The sequence below is a fragment of the Henckelia pumila genome, chromosome 2 (genome assembly GCF_033568475.1).
Source record: "Henckelia pumila isolate YLH828 chromosome 2, ASM3356847v2, whole genome shotgun sequence".
NCBI lineage: Eukaryota > Viridiplantae > Streptophyta > Magnoliopsida > Lamiales > Gesneriaceae > Henckelia > Henckelia pumila.
The window spans coordinates 191306893-191326493 of record NC_133121.1 but is presented as its reverse complement, the minus strand read 5'-3'; the positions used below and the strand labels follow the sequence as shown (position 1 = coordinate 191326493).

General features: G+C 34.7%; 3 protein-coding genes across 3 annotated transcripts; 2 read left to right on the top strand and 1 right to left on the bottom strand.

Moving 5' to 3' along the window:
- The first annotated feature begins 654 nt into the window (after positions 1 to 654).
- Positions 655 to 4202, top strand: LOC140881384 (receptor protein kinase TMK1-like). Its single transcript, XM_073286650.1, has 2 exons — positions 655 to 3158; positions 3393 to 4202. Exons 1-2 carry the CDS (start codon positions 914 to 916, stop codon positions 3920 to 3922), a joined length of 2775 nt encoding a protein of 924 aa, XP_073142751.1. The 5' UTR covers positions 655 to 913; the 3' UTR covers positions 3923 to 4202.
- A 6153-nt stretch (positions 4203 to 10355) lies between these two features.
- On the bottom strand, positions 10356 to 11471 carry LOC140879254 (uncharacterized). The gene is made up of 2 exons (XM_073282935.1): positions 11352 to 11471; positions 10356 to 11213 (listed from the first exon to the last, which is right to left on the bottom strand). The coding sequence occupies exons 1-2, from the start codon at positions 11469 to 11471 to the stop codon at positions 10356 to 10358; spliced, it is 978 nt and encodes a 325-aa protein (XP_073139036.1).
- Positions 11472 to 18335: 6864 nt separating this feature from the next.
- LOC140879413 (uncharacterized) lies at positions 18336 to 19313 on the top strand. The gene is made up of 2 exons (XM_073283114.1): positions 18336 to 18493; positions 19089 to 19313. The coding sequence occupies exons 1-2, from the start codon at positions 18341 to 18343 to the stop codon at positions 19260 to 19262; spliced, it is 327 nt and encodes a 108-aa protein (XP_073139215.1). The 5' UTR covers positions 18336 to 18340; the 3' UTR covers positions 19263 to 19313.
- Positions 19314 to 19601: the final 288 nt, after the last annotated feature.

Below are 19601 nucleotides of genomic sequence, written 5' to 3'. Positions count from 1 at the left end.
AACTATTTTTACAAACCCGTCAAGGATTCTTTCGCCCCAAATCAATGTTCTCAATTTTAAAAGAGGATATCTATATTGAATTCGAGTCTCCCTTATACAATTTTTTTATTTTATTATTATTATTTCTTTTTTGTTTGGCCCATTGACATATAAAAATTGAGTTTATTGCACCAAATTCTTCTATGAAATATTGAAAATTCACACTTCTCTGTGAAATTTTAATAAACATTTCAGTCCTTAGCCTTTTGTAATAGTTGCGCGTTTAACCCTTGCCACGACGATTTCGTTAAACATGCACTGTTTTTGCGCCAAAATAACTATTTTTTATAATGATCTTAGGATTATGATACGAAAATGATCTTTTATTATTATAATAAATTAATATCTGCTCATATACATCATGTACATCAAAATAAATAATTTTTATTCACAAATATGTGTGATGTAATTGAGTATATATGAAAAATATTACAATAAAAGAAGGAAATTTTCGTACTATAAACCTAATATTGTATCATAAACATAATATTATCAAAAAAATTATTGATTAAGCGATGTGACAACATGTGCTCAACTCTATAAAAATTATATATATTATATGCCAGGTAAAATTAATGGAAAAGGCTTGCCCAAAATTGGAGATCCTCTGGTCCTTTTACACACCATGTGCCAACTGTATCCCTTTCACTTTCCCTCCTTTCCCCTCACACAATTCTTCCCAAAATTTCACCACCTTTTCCTCTTCCCCAATCCGCCATTAAAACACACTCTCTCGCTACTCCCACAATTCACATTTCCTTTTTCTGGCCATTCCTTTTTAAGCGTTATGGATGAATTATTTTTCCCCCTGTTTTAAGGTTTTTCCACCCGATTTTCTTGAATTTCTTCTGGAAATCCGAAAACCCACTTTTTTATGGCTTCAGGAATTCTGTTTTTCACTCTTTTTTCGCTGTTAGCGGCCGCCGGGCGGTCGCAGTCCCCCGACGCGGCTGTCATGCAAGGGCTAAAGAAGAGTCTCAACTCACCGACTCAACTGGAGTGGAATGATCCGGACCCTTGCAAGTGGAAGAATGTGCTGTGTTCAAATAATCGGGTGGTCCGAATACAAATTGGGCGGCTGAATCTTGGCGGGTTCCTTCCTTCCAACATCAATGGGCTTACTTCTTTGCAGGTGTTTGAAGTTCAGGATAACCAAATCGGCGGGCCGCTACCGAGTTTCGCCGGTTTGAACTCTCTCCAGTCTCTTTTGGTCAACAACAACAAGTTTACGGCTATTCCTTTGGATTTCTTCAATGGTATGACTTCGTTACAGAATGTCAATTTGGAGCACAACCCTTTTACGTCTTGGGTAATTCCCGAGAGTCTCAAAAGTGCGTCTAGTCTAGACACTTTTTCGGCTACTGGTACTAATCTTAGTGGAGTTTTGCCTGAGATTTTTGGGCTAGATACGTTTCCAAGCTTGACAACGTTGCGTTTAGCATTGAATTATCTAGAGGGACCGTTGCCATCCTCGTTTTCGGGCTCTTCGATACAGACTCTGTGGCTTAATGGTCAGCAGAGTAGTTCAAGACTCAATGGTTCAATTAGTGTTTTGCAGAACATGACTCAATTGACTCAGGTTTGGTTGCATGGGAATTCTTTCTCCGGGCCATTGCCAGATTTCTCTGGCATGATTCAGCTGCAAGACTTGAGTTTAAGGGATAATAGCTTGACCGGCACCGTACCCGAGTCTTTGGTTGGATTACAGTCAATTCAGGTCGTGAATTTAACGAATAACTTGTTACAAGGGATGACTCCAAAATTTAGTAGTTCGGTGAAGGTGGATATGACAGTTAAAAGTAATAGTTTTTGTCTACCTGACCCGGGGGTAGAATGTGATCCGCGCGTTAATGTACTGCTTGATGTAGTGAAAGAGTTTGGATATCCTCATGATCTTGCCAATGCTTGGAAAGGGAATGATCCATGTGCTTCATGGAGGGGGATTACATGTAACAATGGGAGTATTACTGTGGTGAATTTTCGTCAAATGAATCTTATTGGATCAATCTCTCCGAAGTTTTCGCTAATCACAACGCTGCAAAGATTGATTTTGTCAAAAAACAGATTAACGGGAACTATACCAAGTGAGCTGACGATTTTGACCCAACTTACACTGTTGGATGTTTCGGATAATAATATTAATGGGAAAGTACCGGCTTTTTCAAGTAGTGTGACTGTAAAGACTGACGGGAATGTGAACATTGGGAAGGATTATCTGCCTTCAGAGACCACCTCTGGTGGCGATGGATCAGGCAATAATGGCAGGAAGAAATCTTCTATTGGAGTAATTTTGGGATCCGTTGTTGGTCTTTGTGCTCTTATCTTTGTTGGAGCATTGGTTTTCTTTCTTTACAGGAACAAAGTTAAGCGTTCGAGCATGGTGCAGCTTCCTCATACCATGGTTATACATCCTCGCCTATCAGGGTCTGAAGATGCGGTTAAGATTACTATTGCTGGCTCAAGCCTTAATGGCGTTACTAGTGAGACTCATAGCCAAGGGAGCAGCGGTCAGCCTGACCTTCAAGTAGTTGAGGCCGGTAACATGGTGATTTCTATCCAAGTGTTGAGAAATGTGACAGACAACTTCAATGTACAAAACATACTTGGCAGTGGTGGATTTGGAACTGTTTATAAAGGGGAGTTGCATGATGGAACTAAGATTGCTGTTAAGAGGATGGAATCTGGAATGATGAGCGATAAAGGTTTGGATGAGTTCAAATCCGAGATCTCTGTCCTTACAAAAGTTCGACATAGGCATCTAGTTGAACTTTTGGGATATTGTTTAGATGGAAGTGAGAGGCTTCTTGTTTATGAATACATGCCTCAGGGAACGCTTAGCAGGTTTCTATTTAATTGGAAGGTAGAAGGCTTGAAACCCCTGGAATGGTTGAAAAGGCTTGCCATCGCATTAGATGTCGCTAGAGGTGTTGAGTACTTGCACGGTTTGGCACAACAAAGTTTTATTCATAGGGATCTTAAGCCTTCGAACATTCTTCTTGGCGATGATATGAGGGCTAAGGTTGCAGATTTTGGGCTGGTTCGGCTTGCGCCTGATGGAAAAGCTTCGGTTGCTACTAAATTGGCTGGGACATTTGGCTATCTTGCACCAGAATATGCAGGTAGCTTCTTCATTTCTTGGTAAATCTTTTAGTTTTTAAGTACATAATGATTCAGTTAGTTCATAAGGATTCAAATGTTGCATGCAAATATTTTGTCTTAGTTTTTCATTGCGATTAGCCTTTGCTGAATTGGTGTTTTCCATTGTAGACTCTGGCATATTCTTATTTTGTTATGTGATGTGAAATGTAGCTCCTTGTCTTAATCGAAGCAATTTATTTGCATTAATTGTGCAGTAACTGGTAGAGTGAGTACGAAAATTGATGTTTATAGTTTTGGTGTCATTCTAATGGAGTTGATCACCGGAAGAAAGGCTATAGACGAGACTTTACCCGACGAAAACCAGCATCTAGTGGCATGGTTCCGCCGCATGCTCATCAACAAAGACACTTTCTCAAAAGCTATCGACCCGCATCTTGATCTCAACAAAGAAACACTTTCGAGTATCATCACAGTTGCAGAACTGGCTGGCCACTGCTCCTCGAGAGAACCTTATCAGAGGCCTGATATGGGCCATGTCGTTAATGTGCTCTCGTCTCTTGCTGAACTTTGGAAGCCAACCGAACCTGCTGATCCGGAAGATGTCTACGGAATCGATTATGACATGACTTTACCTCAAGCACTCAAGAAATGGCAGGCTTTTGAAGGAATGAGTTACCTTGATGATCCGTATTCTCAGCTTGGCACCAACGATAATACAGGAACGAGCATACCCAATCGGCCATCTGGATTTGCAGTCTCATTTACATCAACAGATGGGCGATGAAGTTGCAATAGGGGTTGGACTGTTCATTCTCACTGATGGTTACTGAAGTTTCCAGTTCTTAGTCGAAGGAATGAACTTCTATATTGATTTAAGACAAGTTTCAGCTAGTTTTTTTTTCTTCTTATTGATTCTTGGCTTGATTTGAACTTAAATTACATCTCTTACAGTTACCTGTTTTGTTTATGTCAGTCAACCATTTCATGCATATTCATTATGTAATTTATATCATAGTGTGGAGTCATGTATATACACTTGATGATACCTTTTCTAGGAATTGTCATCAAAGTTCTTGTTATGAAATTGTAGATTTTGAGAAAAAAATCTCTAAGTATCTTTGGTACGTCACGAGATGATTGAAAGATGTCAATGCGATATATTAGTAATGAAAAGGAATTTACCTCTCTTATCTTCATCATAATTACAAAGAAATCCAGACAAATTTAGAAATAACAAACATCCTTTTAACATTCTTACTTATCAAATATATCAGCTCTCCATTAAAAAATTCAATAAAAAATATATATTATAATCCCAACATTACAGATTTATTCTCTCAATTTAATATTTTATATACTAAAACTTGATCAAAAGATACCATTTTACTGTAATTTTAACGTTTTCATAAATTTTGAGAATTTTTCTTAATTATTTAGATTAAATAGAAAATTTTAATATACAGCATATTTTATTTCAAATTAAGATAAGATTTTTACACTTAATTTATTTTTTTAATAATAAAATCGAATAAATTAACATAATCAAATAAAAAACCATTACGATTTCATATTGTAAAATCAAAATAAAAATATTGCTTTAGTATCAAATATATCAGCTCTCCATTAAAAAATTCAATAAAAAATATATATTATAATCCCAACATTACAGATTTATTCTCTCAATCTAATATTTTATATACTAAAACTTGATCAAAAGATACCATTTTACTGTAATTTTAATGTTTTCATAAATTTTGAGAATTTTTCTTAATTATTTAGATTAAATAGAAAATTTTAATATACAGCATATTTTATTTCAAATTAATATAAGATTTTTACACTTAATTTATTTGTTTAATAATAGAATCGATTAAATTAACATAATCAAATAAAAAACCATTACGATTTCATATTGTAAAATCATAATAAAAATATTATATAAAGCACAATCAAATATAACCTTTCATATATTAAATAAATCAAAATTAAAATTGACATTGCAATTTGATTATAACATTCTAATTTGATTAAATAAATATGTAATCGACATGATTATAACATTAATAAAATTAAGTACAAACAAATTTGGTAGTAATCTGAAATAAAAAAAATTCACATATAATCATGAAAAAATATGGAAACATTAAAATGACAACTGAATGGCATGATGTTTAAGTTGTAATAAGTAGTATTAGTTAAAGGGTAAATCTAAAAATTTTCTAGCAATTTTTTTATGATAATATATTTTCATTGATTTTTTTTTAAAATGGAGAGGGAAATATGACCAAGGGGTGTTTATTATTTTTAAATTTGGTTGGGTTTTTCTCGTAATTGTTATAAAATTCAAGAAAGGTCAATATAATTAATCGTAATAAAAGATTGATAAAATTAGTAATTTATGTATTGTGATTGTGGTATGGTACGTGTAGAGTAAGTCTGAGAAGATATAAGACGGATTGACTACGGATTGACTAATCATATTGAAAAATAATATTTTTTATATAAAATTAATATTTTTTTTATTAATTAGGTTAGATCGAAAATTTGTTTCACAAAATTGATGAGTCAAACTGTCTTATAAAAGCTATTTTGTTTCGTGTATAAGTTGAGTGTGACTTGAATATTTGATGATTATTTTATTCGTGAGTCTAGAGCTTTCAGATGGGTCAACCCATGGCGAAACGGGTCAGTCCACCAAAAAGTCAAAAACACACTGTTTGACAGGTCGAGGGCAGGTGACCCACCATCCTGACGGGCTGAAAATCCTCAACCCAACCCAAGGTGGGTTGCGGTTAGGCACGCCGACCCGCGAGTTGGCTCACTACAAATAAAAATAAATAAATAAAAATAAAATTCATTATAATTAATTACAAATTTGATTTTGTAAATAAATATTAATAGAAACATTTTAATAAAATTTTTAATTATTGATTTCAAACGTGTAAATTTTATATAAAATAATTAATACAAAAAAAATTCACAACTTTCATTAAAAAAAATACATATATATATATATATATATATCACTATAAAAGCAAAAAAAAAAAAAAAAATTCTAGGCCCACGGGCCAACCTAGGCCCGCCGATGGTAGCCCGCCTAGGCTCGCGACCCGCACAGGTTGGTCTGACTAGGCTCACCTTTAGTTTGGTTGAAAAAATTTCAATCCAACCCACTTAAATTATATTACAAGACGTAGCTTCCAAATTAACGATTTTATGTCTCTATCCTTGACATCCCGTGGTTTCTCAGCACTCAACGATAACTTATGAAATGATGTAAGTTGATGCTGAGGAAAGTTTATTTGTATTCCACTCTTTGTTTTTATTTTTTAAGTTGATTTTTCTTTCGTGATAGGATTGTGTAAAGAAATTGGATAGGATATAGAGTGGTTGTAAATCAATAATAACATGTGTAATGTAATTGATTAAGATTGTGATTAGACAAATAACCATGATTTTTCCGTTTAACTGTGAAAGCCAAGAAAGGGTACATTAGAAAATTTTTGATTTCTTTATATTTATTTTTTTTATATTATTAAATTTGAGACATCTAAAATAACTAAATTTGGTCTCATGATATATATATATATACATATATTTGGTAATAAAAAACCACCACTTTTTTCAAAAATTTTTTCCTTTAATAAAAAATATCATTGAGCCCATTTTAATAAATTTGCATCTTTATTTCAATTTTCTAAAAAAACTTTTTATATCTTTAGCTATATTTTTAATTTTTAAATTAAATAATCATATAATTCATAACATAAAAACACTAAGATAAAAAATTTTAATTTTTAATATAATCTATCGAATTAAAAAAATATTATTTAATAATTTTTTTCATATATACATGCGACGCGTGCAAAGAAACACTAATATATATTGTTTATCCTCACTGAAATTAAAAACTAAAAATCATGCATAAATTAAATTATTGATGGGCCTTTGAAATTAAGAAAAAATTTATTTTTGTAAATAAACGCTATATTAATTGGGATTGATGGTCCTATCACATGTTAATCACTCCAAATAACAAAGCCTTAATATAAATTGACAATGATACCATTAATTGTTCCTATTTTTGGTAAATCTATCAATGATCTCCATTACAAAAATACAGCAACTACTAAAAAAATGTTATAAGAAAAAAAGATGATAGAAGAGAGAAAATGAATTCACATAATGTTTTCGAGCTATTGCATTTATGACTATGAATCTCTATTTACATAATATAATTACAATATACAAAAATGATTTTTTTTAAAAAAACTCTTAGCTTATCTGATTTTATTGGATAGGCACTTATCTATTTTTAATTTTTTTTTTGACAGGAAGAATCTTGTAGTATTATCCGTGCTCCCAAACAAAAGGAGAGGGAAAAGAAATATCAAAATTTGGAAGAGAATGAACAACTACATTCTCGGAACGACGAATATGAAATAATATGATATTGTTACTAATCCTAAGCAAGTCTTTGATGTCGGCTGCAATTCCTCCAGTATCACTGAAATCCTCATCTAGATTGGTGTCTGCTTTCACCGCCAGTAGAGAATCGGTTTTGATTTCTTGAATTACCATGCCTCGCTCCTGCACTGTTTGAACACTTTCCCTGATTGCAACCAATTCCGCAAACACTACAGATTGAAGCGTAGCAATTTTCTTCCCAAAGGCAAGGAGGATTTGTCCCAATGAGTTACGTAAAGCCCCTCCCACCGTAAAATGATTCGAGGTCTCATTATATGTCGCGTCTACTTCCAACATAAATCTGTTATCAGCTGGTGACGATCTGGATTGAGACACACGTGGGCTAGCTGGTCGTGAAGAAAACTCCTGGCTTCCTGAAAATCACACAACAACCTTACACTCCAATCAACATTGAGCGAAGCGAATTGCCTGTCTGGATTGTGGAGTAACAGTTGCCTCTCAGTACTTGTAGCCCAGGTTCTCATTGCAAATTCCTCAAACTCCTTTCTGTTAAGTTTATCTTTTACCCAAAGGAAGACCTCAAAAAAATCTCTTTGACGAACCTGTTTAAGAGTGAGTTAAAATCTTGTTCCTTTCCAACAGGATTTCACAGCATCGTTGAATCCAAAGATTCGAAACATAAGCAATAGTGGCCGCTAATCGGAACAAGGTGGAACAATAAATCCGCCTCTATTGGTATTATGTCGTGTAAAGCTCGCCACCAAAAGATCCGAACTTTGAGGGGAATTGAAAGAGATCAAATAAACTTCCACCAACCTTTTGACTTGAGATCAGAGCAATGACTTGGTGGATCATAGAAATTGATTTCCAATTTATACCAATCACAAATCGAGTATTTACCTTGGGGTCCAAGAACCAGGATCTAGAATCCCCTGCCTGTGAATTAATAATAGTAGTTTCCAAGATATCTTGCACAATATAGTAGGGGAAAAGTGAGCGTACCACCGGTTCATTCCAAGCACCATCAAGTAGGAGGGAGTTTACTATGCGGAATTCTTGGCACCCAGTGATTTTGGAACGTTAAGATCTTGTCCTCTTTGCAAACTCGCCATCTGAGTCCCTTGCTGAGTGGCTCTCTGCTCCACAGAAATTATCTCCAGATATAGGACGGATTGTTACCTAATGATGCATTCATAATATCTTGGTGTTTAAAGTATCTGGCTTTGAAAACTCGAGCAACAAGAGACTCCGGTTGTATGATTATTCACCAAAGTTGTTTTGCTAGTAAGGCCTTATTAAAAGTTGTCATACACCGAAATTCCATACCCCCAAACATTTTGGCGTACAGAGTGATCGCCATTTTTTTTCCAATGCATCCTTTGTCTGCCATTCTCCACACCCCACCAAAAGTTAGAGCATTCTCTTTCTATTGCCTCATTGATAGAATTCGGAATGTGAAAACACGACATGTCATATGTGGGTATCGATTGCAGCACTGCTTTAATTAATGTCTTTTTCCCCCCCAGCAGAATATGTTTGCTACTCCAGCCCTGCATTCTCTTTGCCACTCGCTCCACCAGATATAGAAATTGCAATCTTTTGCTCCGCATAGAGAAGGTCGGAAGACCCAATTAAGTGTCATGCCCCTGTACAATAGGGATAGTCAGTAGGGATTTAATTCTGTTGGCAACGTCCACTGATGTATTTGGACTGAATGATAGGGCAGACTTCTCATAATTAATGAGTTGGCCTGAGGATTTTTCATACAAACACAAGCAGTGGTGAACCACATTACAATCGACATTCGTAGCACGGAAGAAAATCAGACTACCATCTGCAAAAAAGAGGTGAGAGATTGCCGGGCAAGAAGACACAATTCTGATCCTTGTAATAAATTTTCTTGATTCGAATGAAAGAAAAAGGACAGACAATCCTTGAGCACATATTACAAAAAGATAAGGGTAGAGAGGACCTCCCTGTTGCAGAACTCTCTCTGGGATCACTGATCCTACAGTCTCGCCATTAAGATTAAAAGAGTACTTAACTGAGCGCACACATCTCATCACCTTCTCAACCTAGACCCTGGAGAATCCTATTTTCAACATAGCTCTCTCAAGGAATCTCCATTCCACCATATCATATGCCTTACTCATGTCAAGCTTTAAAGCCGCATATCCTTTCTTACCCCCTTTTTTATTTTGATCCAGTGTAAGGTTTCAAATCCCAGGATAACATTATTGTGATCAGTCTCCTTGGGACAAATGCACTTTAGAAATCATTCACTGCCAGTCTCAAAATAGGACGAAGCCTATTAGTCATACCTCGAGCTACTATCTTGTAGCATACATTGCAGATGCTAATCGGTCTATAATCCTTCATTGTCATAGGGTTATTTTGTTTTGGAATTAATGTGACCACTCCCATTCCAATCATCAAGTTGGGCCCCTTAATTAAAAATTTCTAACGCTGCCCTTGTGACTTCCTGTCCAGTTTCGGCCCAAAATTTCTGGAAGAAAAACACTAACATACCATCAGGCCCAGGAGATTTGTTTGGGTGCATGTCAAATACCGCTTTCTTGATTTCCTCTGCTGTAAATGGATCATATAGCATGAAATTTTGGTACTCATCTATTCTCGGTTCAATACAACCAATAACTTGTTGTAACTCAGATTCAGAGGGGTGACTCGAAGAGAATAACATGGAGAAATAATTCCCAATAATTGCAGACATACCTTCTCTGTCAGAACACCAGTCTCCATGCGAGGAAACGAGCCCATTGATAATGTTTTTAGCTCTTTTGGTCGATGCACTTGCGTGAAAAAAATTTGGAATTTTGGTCACCATGTGCCAACCAATTGACCCTGCTTCTTTGTTTCCAATAGAACTCCTCTTTAGAGGCTAAAGTCTCAATATGGTTCTCAAGGGTCTGAATCTGAGCAACTGAGTTACTCCAATTGACTGATTTTTTGAGTCTGTTCAATCGAGCCCTCATCTTCTGAATTTGGTTGGAGAAGTTGCGAAACCGATTACCTGCCCAAGCACTTAAAGCATCTTTGCAGTTCTGGATGCGATGAGTTAAAGTCAAAGAGCCATATTCTTTGCACCATCCTCTAGCTATTGTATCCGAGATATCAGCCTCAGTGGCCCAATGAGTTTCAAACCGGAATCTTGGCCCATTATGGAACTGATGCACTCTGGCGTTACCAAGGTCAAGTAGAATAGCTCGGTGGTCAAAATGATAACATTCAAAGGACTGAGCTCTTGCTGCGGGGTAGAGAATTCTCCATGAGAACGTAGCAACGAAACGGTCAAGACGCTCAAAAATCAACTCATCATTGGCTCGTTGATTAACCCATTTGTAAAACTCCCCACTTCCATGTAAATCCTGTAGAGAGTAGTCTTTAAGAACATCCCGGAATTCCTTAGTTTGGTGCATTGGCCTCATATTTCCCCCAAATTTTTCTCTATCATAGCATATCTCATTAAAATCCCCTCCAACGAGCCAGGGAAGCTCTCGAAGTTCATGATTTCCATGGAGCCGACGAAACAGCTCCCAAGAAATATTTCGGCTGCCTGGTTCTGGGTTCCCATAGAATCCCGTAAATCTCCAATGTTTCTCCGAGTGTTTGATAAATGATAGAGCAATCTATGTGGCCAGATGAATAAGAGTGAATGGTGACATCAAAGGGTTCTTCCATAGTGGTAGTAACCCCCCACTACGTTTCTTACAATAAACAGTTCAGGAAAATCTAATACTTCTTTCCACCGAGTAGTTTGGAACTACCTCAATTTTGTTTTGGAGGGAAAGGACGGAAGGCTTCTTTTTTTTTGCGATAAGTCGCTTCAGTTCTCGGATTGCACGTTGGTTCTCAAGCCCTCGTACATTCCAAATGATGCAACTCATTGATATCCACGGGGTTGCTTAGCAACCGACCGCCGTCGTTGGAATATCAAGTGTCATACCCAGAGCATCGTCAAGGTTTCTTTTCTTTTGCTGGATGCCCATTACCACATCTGTGTTAGAACCAATATCCGTATTGGACCCATTAGAAATAATACTTATAGCCGATTGATTCCCTTTCTTCCTTGCTCGCCTTTTCCATTTCTTTTATCTCCATCAATCTCATTGCATCCATCCTGGATGTCCACTTTTCTACTAAGGCACGTGGTATTGGTAGCATGCAGACCACTCTTAGAGGGGCTAGTAGACGAGAGGACATACTTTCCATGAGAGGCAGTTGTAGGGTTCTTTCCTTTGTTCCTGTCCACTATTGTGTCATTGTTATTGTTGTCATGTTTCTTGTCAGAGTAAACGGTGATGGCCAGGGGGTTGGATTTAAGAGATGCCGCAGATTTTTCACCCTCGATGTTCTCCGGTTCATCCGAAGAGGTATCATCTGTGTTTTCTTGATGATGTTTGTTACTGTTGTGCATAGAGGACGATTTGGACCTTGCTCCCCCACCCTTAAATGGGGCTTTAAACCAGCTACCATACGATAATTTACCTTTTTCCTCCGAGGTCACCTCGCAATCTCGAAAAGCATGTCCAATACATCCACATCTATACCTATCTAAAATAGTGAATAAAAGGGCAAAGTTTTACGATTGTGAATTATCGACTTTGCCCTTTTATTCTCTTGCCCATGTATTCCTAATAAATATACATAGGGATATAAAAGTAATATACAATACACATAGTACATTTTGTGTAAGGACATATAAGTAAATTTTTATAGGGCATTGATTAGTGCCTCATAATGGTTTCATATATCTTTTTATTTGGCCTTTATTATTGACATTTAATTGGTTAAAATGGTTTTTCTACAACTAAAATATGAATAATATATACAAGGACATTTTTTTGATTTTGTGAATAAAATATTAGATCAATTATATAAAATGTTTTTTTTTCACAATTCAAAATTGATACATGATTGTAAATTACATGATATCTATATCTACCTATCTAAAAGAGTAAATAAAAGGGCAAATCTATATCTATATCTATATCTATCTATATCTATCTAAAAGAGTGAATAAAATGGCAAAGTTTTACGATTGTGAATTATCGACTTTGCCTTTTTTATTCTCTTATCCATGTATTCCTAATAAATATACATAGGGATATAAAAGTAATATATAATACATATAGTACGTTTTGTGTAAGGACATATAAGTAAATTTTTATAGGGCATTAATTAGTGTCTCATAATCTATACCTATCTAAAAGAGTGAATAAAAGGGCAAAATTTTACGATTGTGAATTATTGACTTTGCCCTTTTTATTCTATTATCCATGTATTTCTAATAAATATACATAGGGATATAAAAGTAATATACAATACACATAGTACATTTTGTGTAAGGACATATAAGTAAATTTTTATAGGGCATTAATTAGTGTCTCATAATGGTTTCATATATCTTTTTATTTGCTTTTATTATTGACATTTAATTGGTTAAAATGATGTTTTCTACAATTAAAATATGAATAATATATACAAGGACATTTTTTTGATTGTGTGAATAAAATATTAGATCAATTATATAAAATATTTTTTTTTCACAATTCAAAATTGATACATGATTGTAAATTACATGATATCTATATCTATACCTATCTAAAAGAGTGAATAAAAGAGCAAAGTTTTACGATTGTGAATTATCGACTTTGCCCTTTTATTCTCTTGCCCATGTATTCCTAATAAATATACATAGGGATATAAAAGTAATATACAATACACATAGTACATTTTGTGTAAGTACATATAAGTAAATTTTTATAGGACATTAATTAGTGCCTCATAATGGTTTCATATATCTTTTTATTTGGCTTTTATTATTGACATTTAATCTATACCTATCTAAAAGAGCTATCTAAAAGAGTGAATAAAATGGCAAAGTTTTACGATTGTGAATTATCGACTTTGCCATTTTATTCTCTTGCCCATGTATTCCTAATAAATATACATAGGGATATAAAAATAATATACAATACACATAGTACATTTTATGTAAGGACATATAAGTAAATTTTTATAGGGCGTTAATTAGTGCATCATAATGGTTTCATATATCTTTTTATTTGACCTTTATTATTGACATTTAATTGGTTAAAATGGTGTTTTCTACAACTAAAATATGAATAATATATACAATGACATTTTTTTGATTTTGTGAATAATCTATACCTATCTAAAAGAGTGAATAAAATGGCAAATTTTACGATTGTGAATTATCGACTTTGCCCTTTTATTCTCTTGCCCATGTATTCCTAATAAATATACATAGGGATATAAAAGTAATATACAATACACAGAGTACATTTTGTGTAAGGACATATAAGTAAATTTTTATAGGGCATTAATTAATGCCTGATAATGATTTCATATATATTTTTATTTGGCCTTTATTATTGACATTTAATTGGTTAAAATGGTGTTTTCTTCAACTAAAATATGAATAATATATACAATGACATTTTTTGATTGTGTGAATAAAATATTAGATCAATTATATAAAATGTTTTTTTTTCACAATTCAAAATTGATACATGATTGTAAATTACATGATATCTATATCTATACATATCTAAAAGAGTGAATAAAAGGGCAAAATTTTACGATTGTGAATTATCGACTTTGCCCTTTTAAGATAGATAAATAACTTAGTAAAAATTAAAGAAGAAGCGTCTCTCTGTATTGTCACGGAAGGATTGCAAATACTATGACAAAAAATCTTCGAAACTAGCTAAAACGCCAAGAGAGCAAATGACACCGAAGAAGAAAAAAGAAAAATTCACCAAAATCTATAAATAAGAAATAAGATGAGAAAATATCCGAACAACCAGCACATGAATTCATTGATATCAAAGATGACGAGAAATTAATTGCGTTTACTCAAATAAGAAAACACATAATAAAACAGAGGAATGGATCGGATGTCCAAGTGGTTACGATGAAAAGGACAAAATTTGAATATTTAAATTGTTTATCATTCGTAGTATGATTTGAACATTCAAATTAATTTGAGATACACAATTAATAATAAAATTAAATTTAAATTTTAAATTTTTTGAGTAGCTTAAAAAAATGAACATGATTTTTGAATTCTAGAAAAGATCTATTTCTAAATCTTAATTCATATTTACAACTATAAAAAATGTGTTTTAAAAAATATACGGATAGAAAACATCATCTTACATATTATTAGGACTAAATTTATGAAATTTAGGTAACACCTATATTTTTTAGGAAATTTTAAATTATTTTTTAATCAAACTAAAATATTATCATATATATTAAGGAGAGATGAATTTTAATTTCAGGAAATAAATTCTTAAAAAATGATTATAACTTTGAGTGATATGACCCACAAATTATAAATTGATTATGTGTACTCACGTGCGACGCACGTGTTTTTTACTAGTTTGTAGAAAAAATAGGGGTAATGCCCATTTTCGTCCCTCTTGTTTGTGACTTATCCAAAAATAGTCCCTCGACTTATCGGGCCGCTTAAATGGTCCTTCGTCTTTCATAAATTTTCCGAATTTGGTCCCTCCCGTCAACTCGACGTTAAATTTTCACGGTGATGAAGGCCCACATCCATATTTCTATCATTTTTCTCAAATTCTAACTCTTATCACGTGTTGCCCCAATTCAAAACCCTAGAACACACCATTTCTTCCAGCTGAGTTAGAAGATCGGGTCATCTCTTTCAAATCCAAATCTCGCTTAAGGTAAATGCTTGCATATATAATTATTTGGTAGAAGCTGCAGATTAAATTTGACTGAGATGAATATTCTAGCTAACACCTCACGAGTCAGAAATTACTTGATGGAAATTTGAGTTAGGATTTCTTTGGTTTTTGTGAAAATGGCAATTGAAGCCCAGAACTACCATAGGTATACATCTTGAAGGGAAATGGTGATGAGGTGGTTGCTGAATTGAGTCCCTTGATACCCAATTTTTCACTGTTCTACTCTGTTTTCTATCAAATTCATGTATTTTTTGCTCTATGTTTGATCTAGTACAACAGTTATTGTAATAAGTGAGAATAATATCAACATGAGAGGAAACAATCTGTTGTTGAATATCATGGAGGCAAACATCTCTCAATAGTTTATAAGCAGCATTTGCAAAATTATGGCTAGACGGAGCACCCATTCTCTGAGTTTCACGCCAAATTATGGTAATTTTTTCTGCACGATATTAATTTTTGTATTACTTTATTATACACAGTATTAATTTAGTTAGCAAAAAAAGTTTATCCGTTGTATTATGGTTTGAAATTCAGTACCTGTATTTTTTCCAGGTGTGATGGGAGAACCTACATGTTTCACACTAAAATTATATTACGGTGGTACGATGGAAACAATTCGCAAAAAAAAAGTGTACAAAGGTGGTAATATTGAATACTTCGACTTCGTTGATCTGGATAAGTTGGGGATAATTGAACTTCGTGGGTATGCAAAAGAGTTGGGATTTACAGATGAGAATAGTTTCAAGCTCTGGCACAAGCTCGGGAAAAGTTTAACCAAAGGGAGATATTTGGAAAATGATGTTGGTGTGCTTGAAATTAAGGATCATATCCCACATAACTTTGAAGTTGAAGTTTACATGGAACATGTTGAAGTAGCTACAAATAATCAGAAAGATGCAACCACTCAAGACGGTGCAAATGGTTTTCATGATAGTGATTTTGAATTTGAGGAAGAAGTTCAGTTAGCGGAGAATCTGAAGAATCATGCTGCTGAAAATTTGAAAGGGAAAAATGTAGTGGAAGATGTTGGAATTTCGGATGACTTGCTGTCTAGGATGGGGCAGGATGAAGGGGATTATGACTGTCTAGAAAGTGATGGTTTTGGGAGTGCTCTTGAATCTGATGAGGACGATGCACCAACCTTTCCAATGTATGACCCTATTGAAGATTCTAAAAATATTGATTTGAAGCTCGGTATGATATTCAGTTCAAAGAATGAGGCCAAATTTGCAATAGAGAGTCATTGTATCAGACGAGGACGTACAGTGAAGTTTGTAAAGAATGACAACAAAAGACTTCGTGGTATATGCATCAATGAAGGTTGTAATTGGTGTATTCTTTGTTCACCAATGAATAAAGACTCGTGTTGGCAAATAAAAACATTTATCCCCGAGCATGACAATTGCTATTGGCACAGCAAGAACAGAAGCATCAAAGCAGGCTGGTTGGGATCTACTTTTGAGAAGAAATTCAAGTCAAATCCTAAGTTAGGTACCAGCGAGTTCAAAGTCGAGGTAGAAAACACTTTGAACACAACTATTTCATATAAGCAAGCTTATTTGGCTAAGAAAAAAGCAATGAAACTAGTTGAGGGCAGCATACAAGAAAAATTTAGCCGAATAAGAGATTATTGCTCTGAATTGAAGAGGACTGACGAAGGTGCTTCTGTAATTCTGAAATTGACAGAAGATGATGATGGGCCAAGATTTCAAAGACTTTATGTTTGTTTCTCGGCATGCAAAGATGGTTTCAAGGATGCATGTAGGCCCGTGATTGGTGTGGATGGTTGTTTTCTGAAAACAAAGACAGGGGGCAGTTATTAGCGGCAGTTGGCCTAGATCCTAACAATAATATTTTTCCTATTGCTTATGCCTTGGTTGAAGGAGAGAGTAAGGACAGTTGGGTGTGGTTTCTTCGGTTGTTAGATAAAGATATCGGCTTTGAAAATCAGCATGGCTGGACATTTATGTCCGACAAACAAAAAGGGTTGATTCCTGCCTTCGAGAGTTTGTATCCCGATGCTGAAAACAGATTTTGTGTTAGGCATCTCTTGAGAAACATGAAAGCTGCTGGTTTTAGAGGTGTGGCAATCAAAAATGCTCTTTGGGCTGCAGCAAGAGCAACAAGAGTTGAAGAGTTCAAAAGACGCATGGAAGATTTGAAGAAGATTGATGGAAATGCATATGCATGGTTGGCCAAAAAACCTGAACATCACTGGTGCAAGGCATTCTTTAGCACCATCCCCAAATGTGACATACTTTTGAACAATATGTGTGAATGTTTCAACAGTATGATTTTAGAGGCTAGGGAGAAGGCAATAATTCCAATGTTCGAATCGATTAGAAATATGTTGATGGTCAGATTTCAGTTGAACAGGTCAAAGGCAGAGAAGTGGGATGGTGCAATATGCCCAAAGATTAAAGTAGTGATGGCAAAGAATTGCAAGGATGCGGCTACGTTTAGACCGATGATGGCTGATGAGATGCATTTTCAGATCTCTGGTCCACGCAATCAGCATTCTGTTGACCTAAGTAAAATGAGTTGCAGCTGTAGAAGATGGGAAATGACTGGGATTCCATGTCCACATGCTATATGTGTTATGTGGTGCAAAAGAGAAAATCCAGAGGCTTATGTGCATCGTTATTATAGCATTGAAGCATACAAACGATGTTATGCAAGGTCAATCATGCCAATAGATGGACAAGAGTTGTGGCCTTCATGTGACTTAATCCCCCCCCTTACCACCAGTTTATAAGGAAAGAGTTGGTAGGCCAGCGAAGTTGCGAAGAAGGGAACCTGATGAAGTACCAGCTTCAAACCAAACAAAGCTGAAAGAGATAAAAAGAAACAACAAATGCAAGCGATGTGGTGGATTTGGCCATAACCAGAGAAGTTGTACCAGACCTAGATCACCACAAAGTAAATTTGTGGAACAGGAACAAGCAATCCCACAAGAATGCAATGAAATGGAGCAAAAAGAAAATGAAACAACATTGGAAGAATACAATGAAATGGATATTGGTGAGATGCAGTCAGCTCCACAGGGATGCAATGAAATGGAGAGCTGGGATGAAGCTTTAGAAGGAGATGGTGATGAAAGATTCATATCTGATAAGGCAGCAATGCGTGATGAACTGGCGTCGAAGAAACGAAAGAAATTACAGGTTTTTATGTTGATGTGTTTTTGAATTTTTAGTTTTATATGACACTAATATTTTATTTCCTTTCTGTTTTTACTGTATGGATCGATGATAACAGGTTATACGACAACAAGCAAGTGGGATCAATATTTTTGGTAATTCGAAGGCCGTATTTTCAATCAATGTAAGTGTTTTATATATTGAAGTTTATGATTGAACTAGGAGCATTCTTTGATGATTGAACTAGGAATGAAATGTAAGAATGAGTTGAATTTGATGTAAATAGTATATTTGATGTAGCTTGAGTTTATAGCTTAGTTCTTTGATGATTGAACTAGGAATGAAATGTAAGAATGGCATAGGATCATGCTAGATTGATGTTATACTCTTTGTGCATGTTCTAGACTTGAATTTTCTGTTTCAACATTGAGAAAATGAGGTGTAGATGGAATGGACAGCAACATCAATTTGCTGATTATTTTTGTTCGAAAAGAGCATGTCAGGATCAGTGCCAGAATGGACCATAATATGTTGTTTTTTTTCGGGCTATAAATGCTACGGTTTTATGTATATATTCATTGGTTATATTTAATTTTTTTAAAAAAAATTCATGTGCCAGGTGAATTCAGTGGTGAAGAATGATTTCATTGTGAAAAATGGAAAGAATTTCGTGACATTATCTCATCTAAGAGCTTCATTGAATGATAAAAAGAAGACACCACCAACAGAGTCAAGCGGATCTCGATTAGATCACCCTGTTATGAAGGAGAAAACAACAGCATCAATCCAGTGAATGTGATGACATCGTTCCAAGATTATTGATGGGTTACGAAGAGGGTCTTTACCTTGGGACTAGTATTTTTTTTGTCAAAACTTGTACTTCGATTTACATCGTTTGCGAAGACGTTTGCATAAGTTAATGTATGAACTTGATACTAGTACTTTTTTGTGAAACTTGGATTTCAGTTTCCCAGAAGACAGTTTCATCTCTAATTGTTTTGGTTGCGATTTTGCGATTTCTTTGTTTTGGTAATTGTTATTGAAGTCACATCCTCATTTATATGTATTTCAGAAAGAAAAAAAACATTCGCACACAACATATTTTTTTCGTTGGAGCAGAAAAATATGTCAC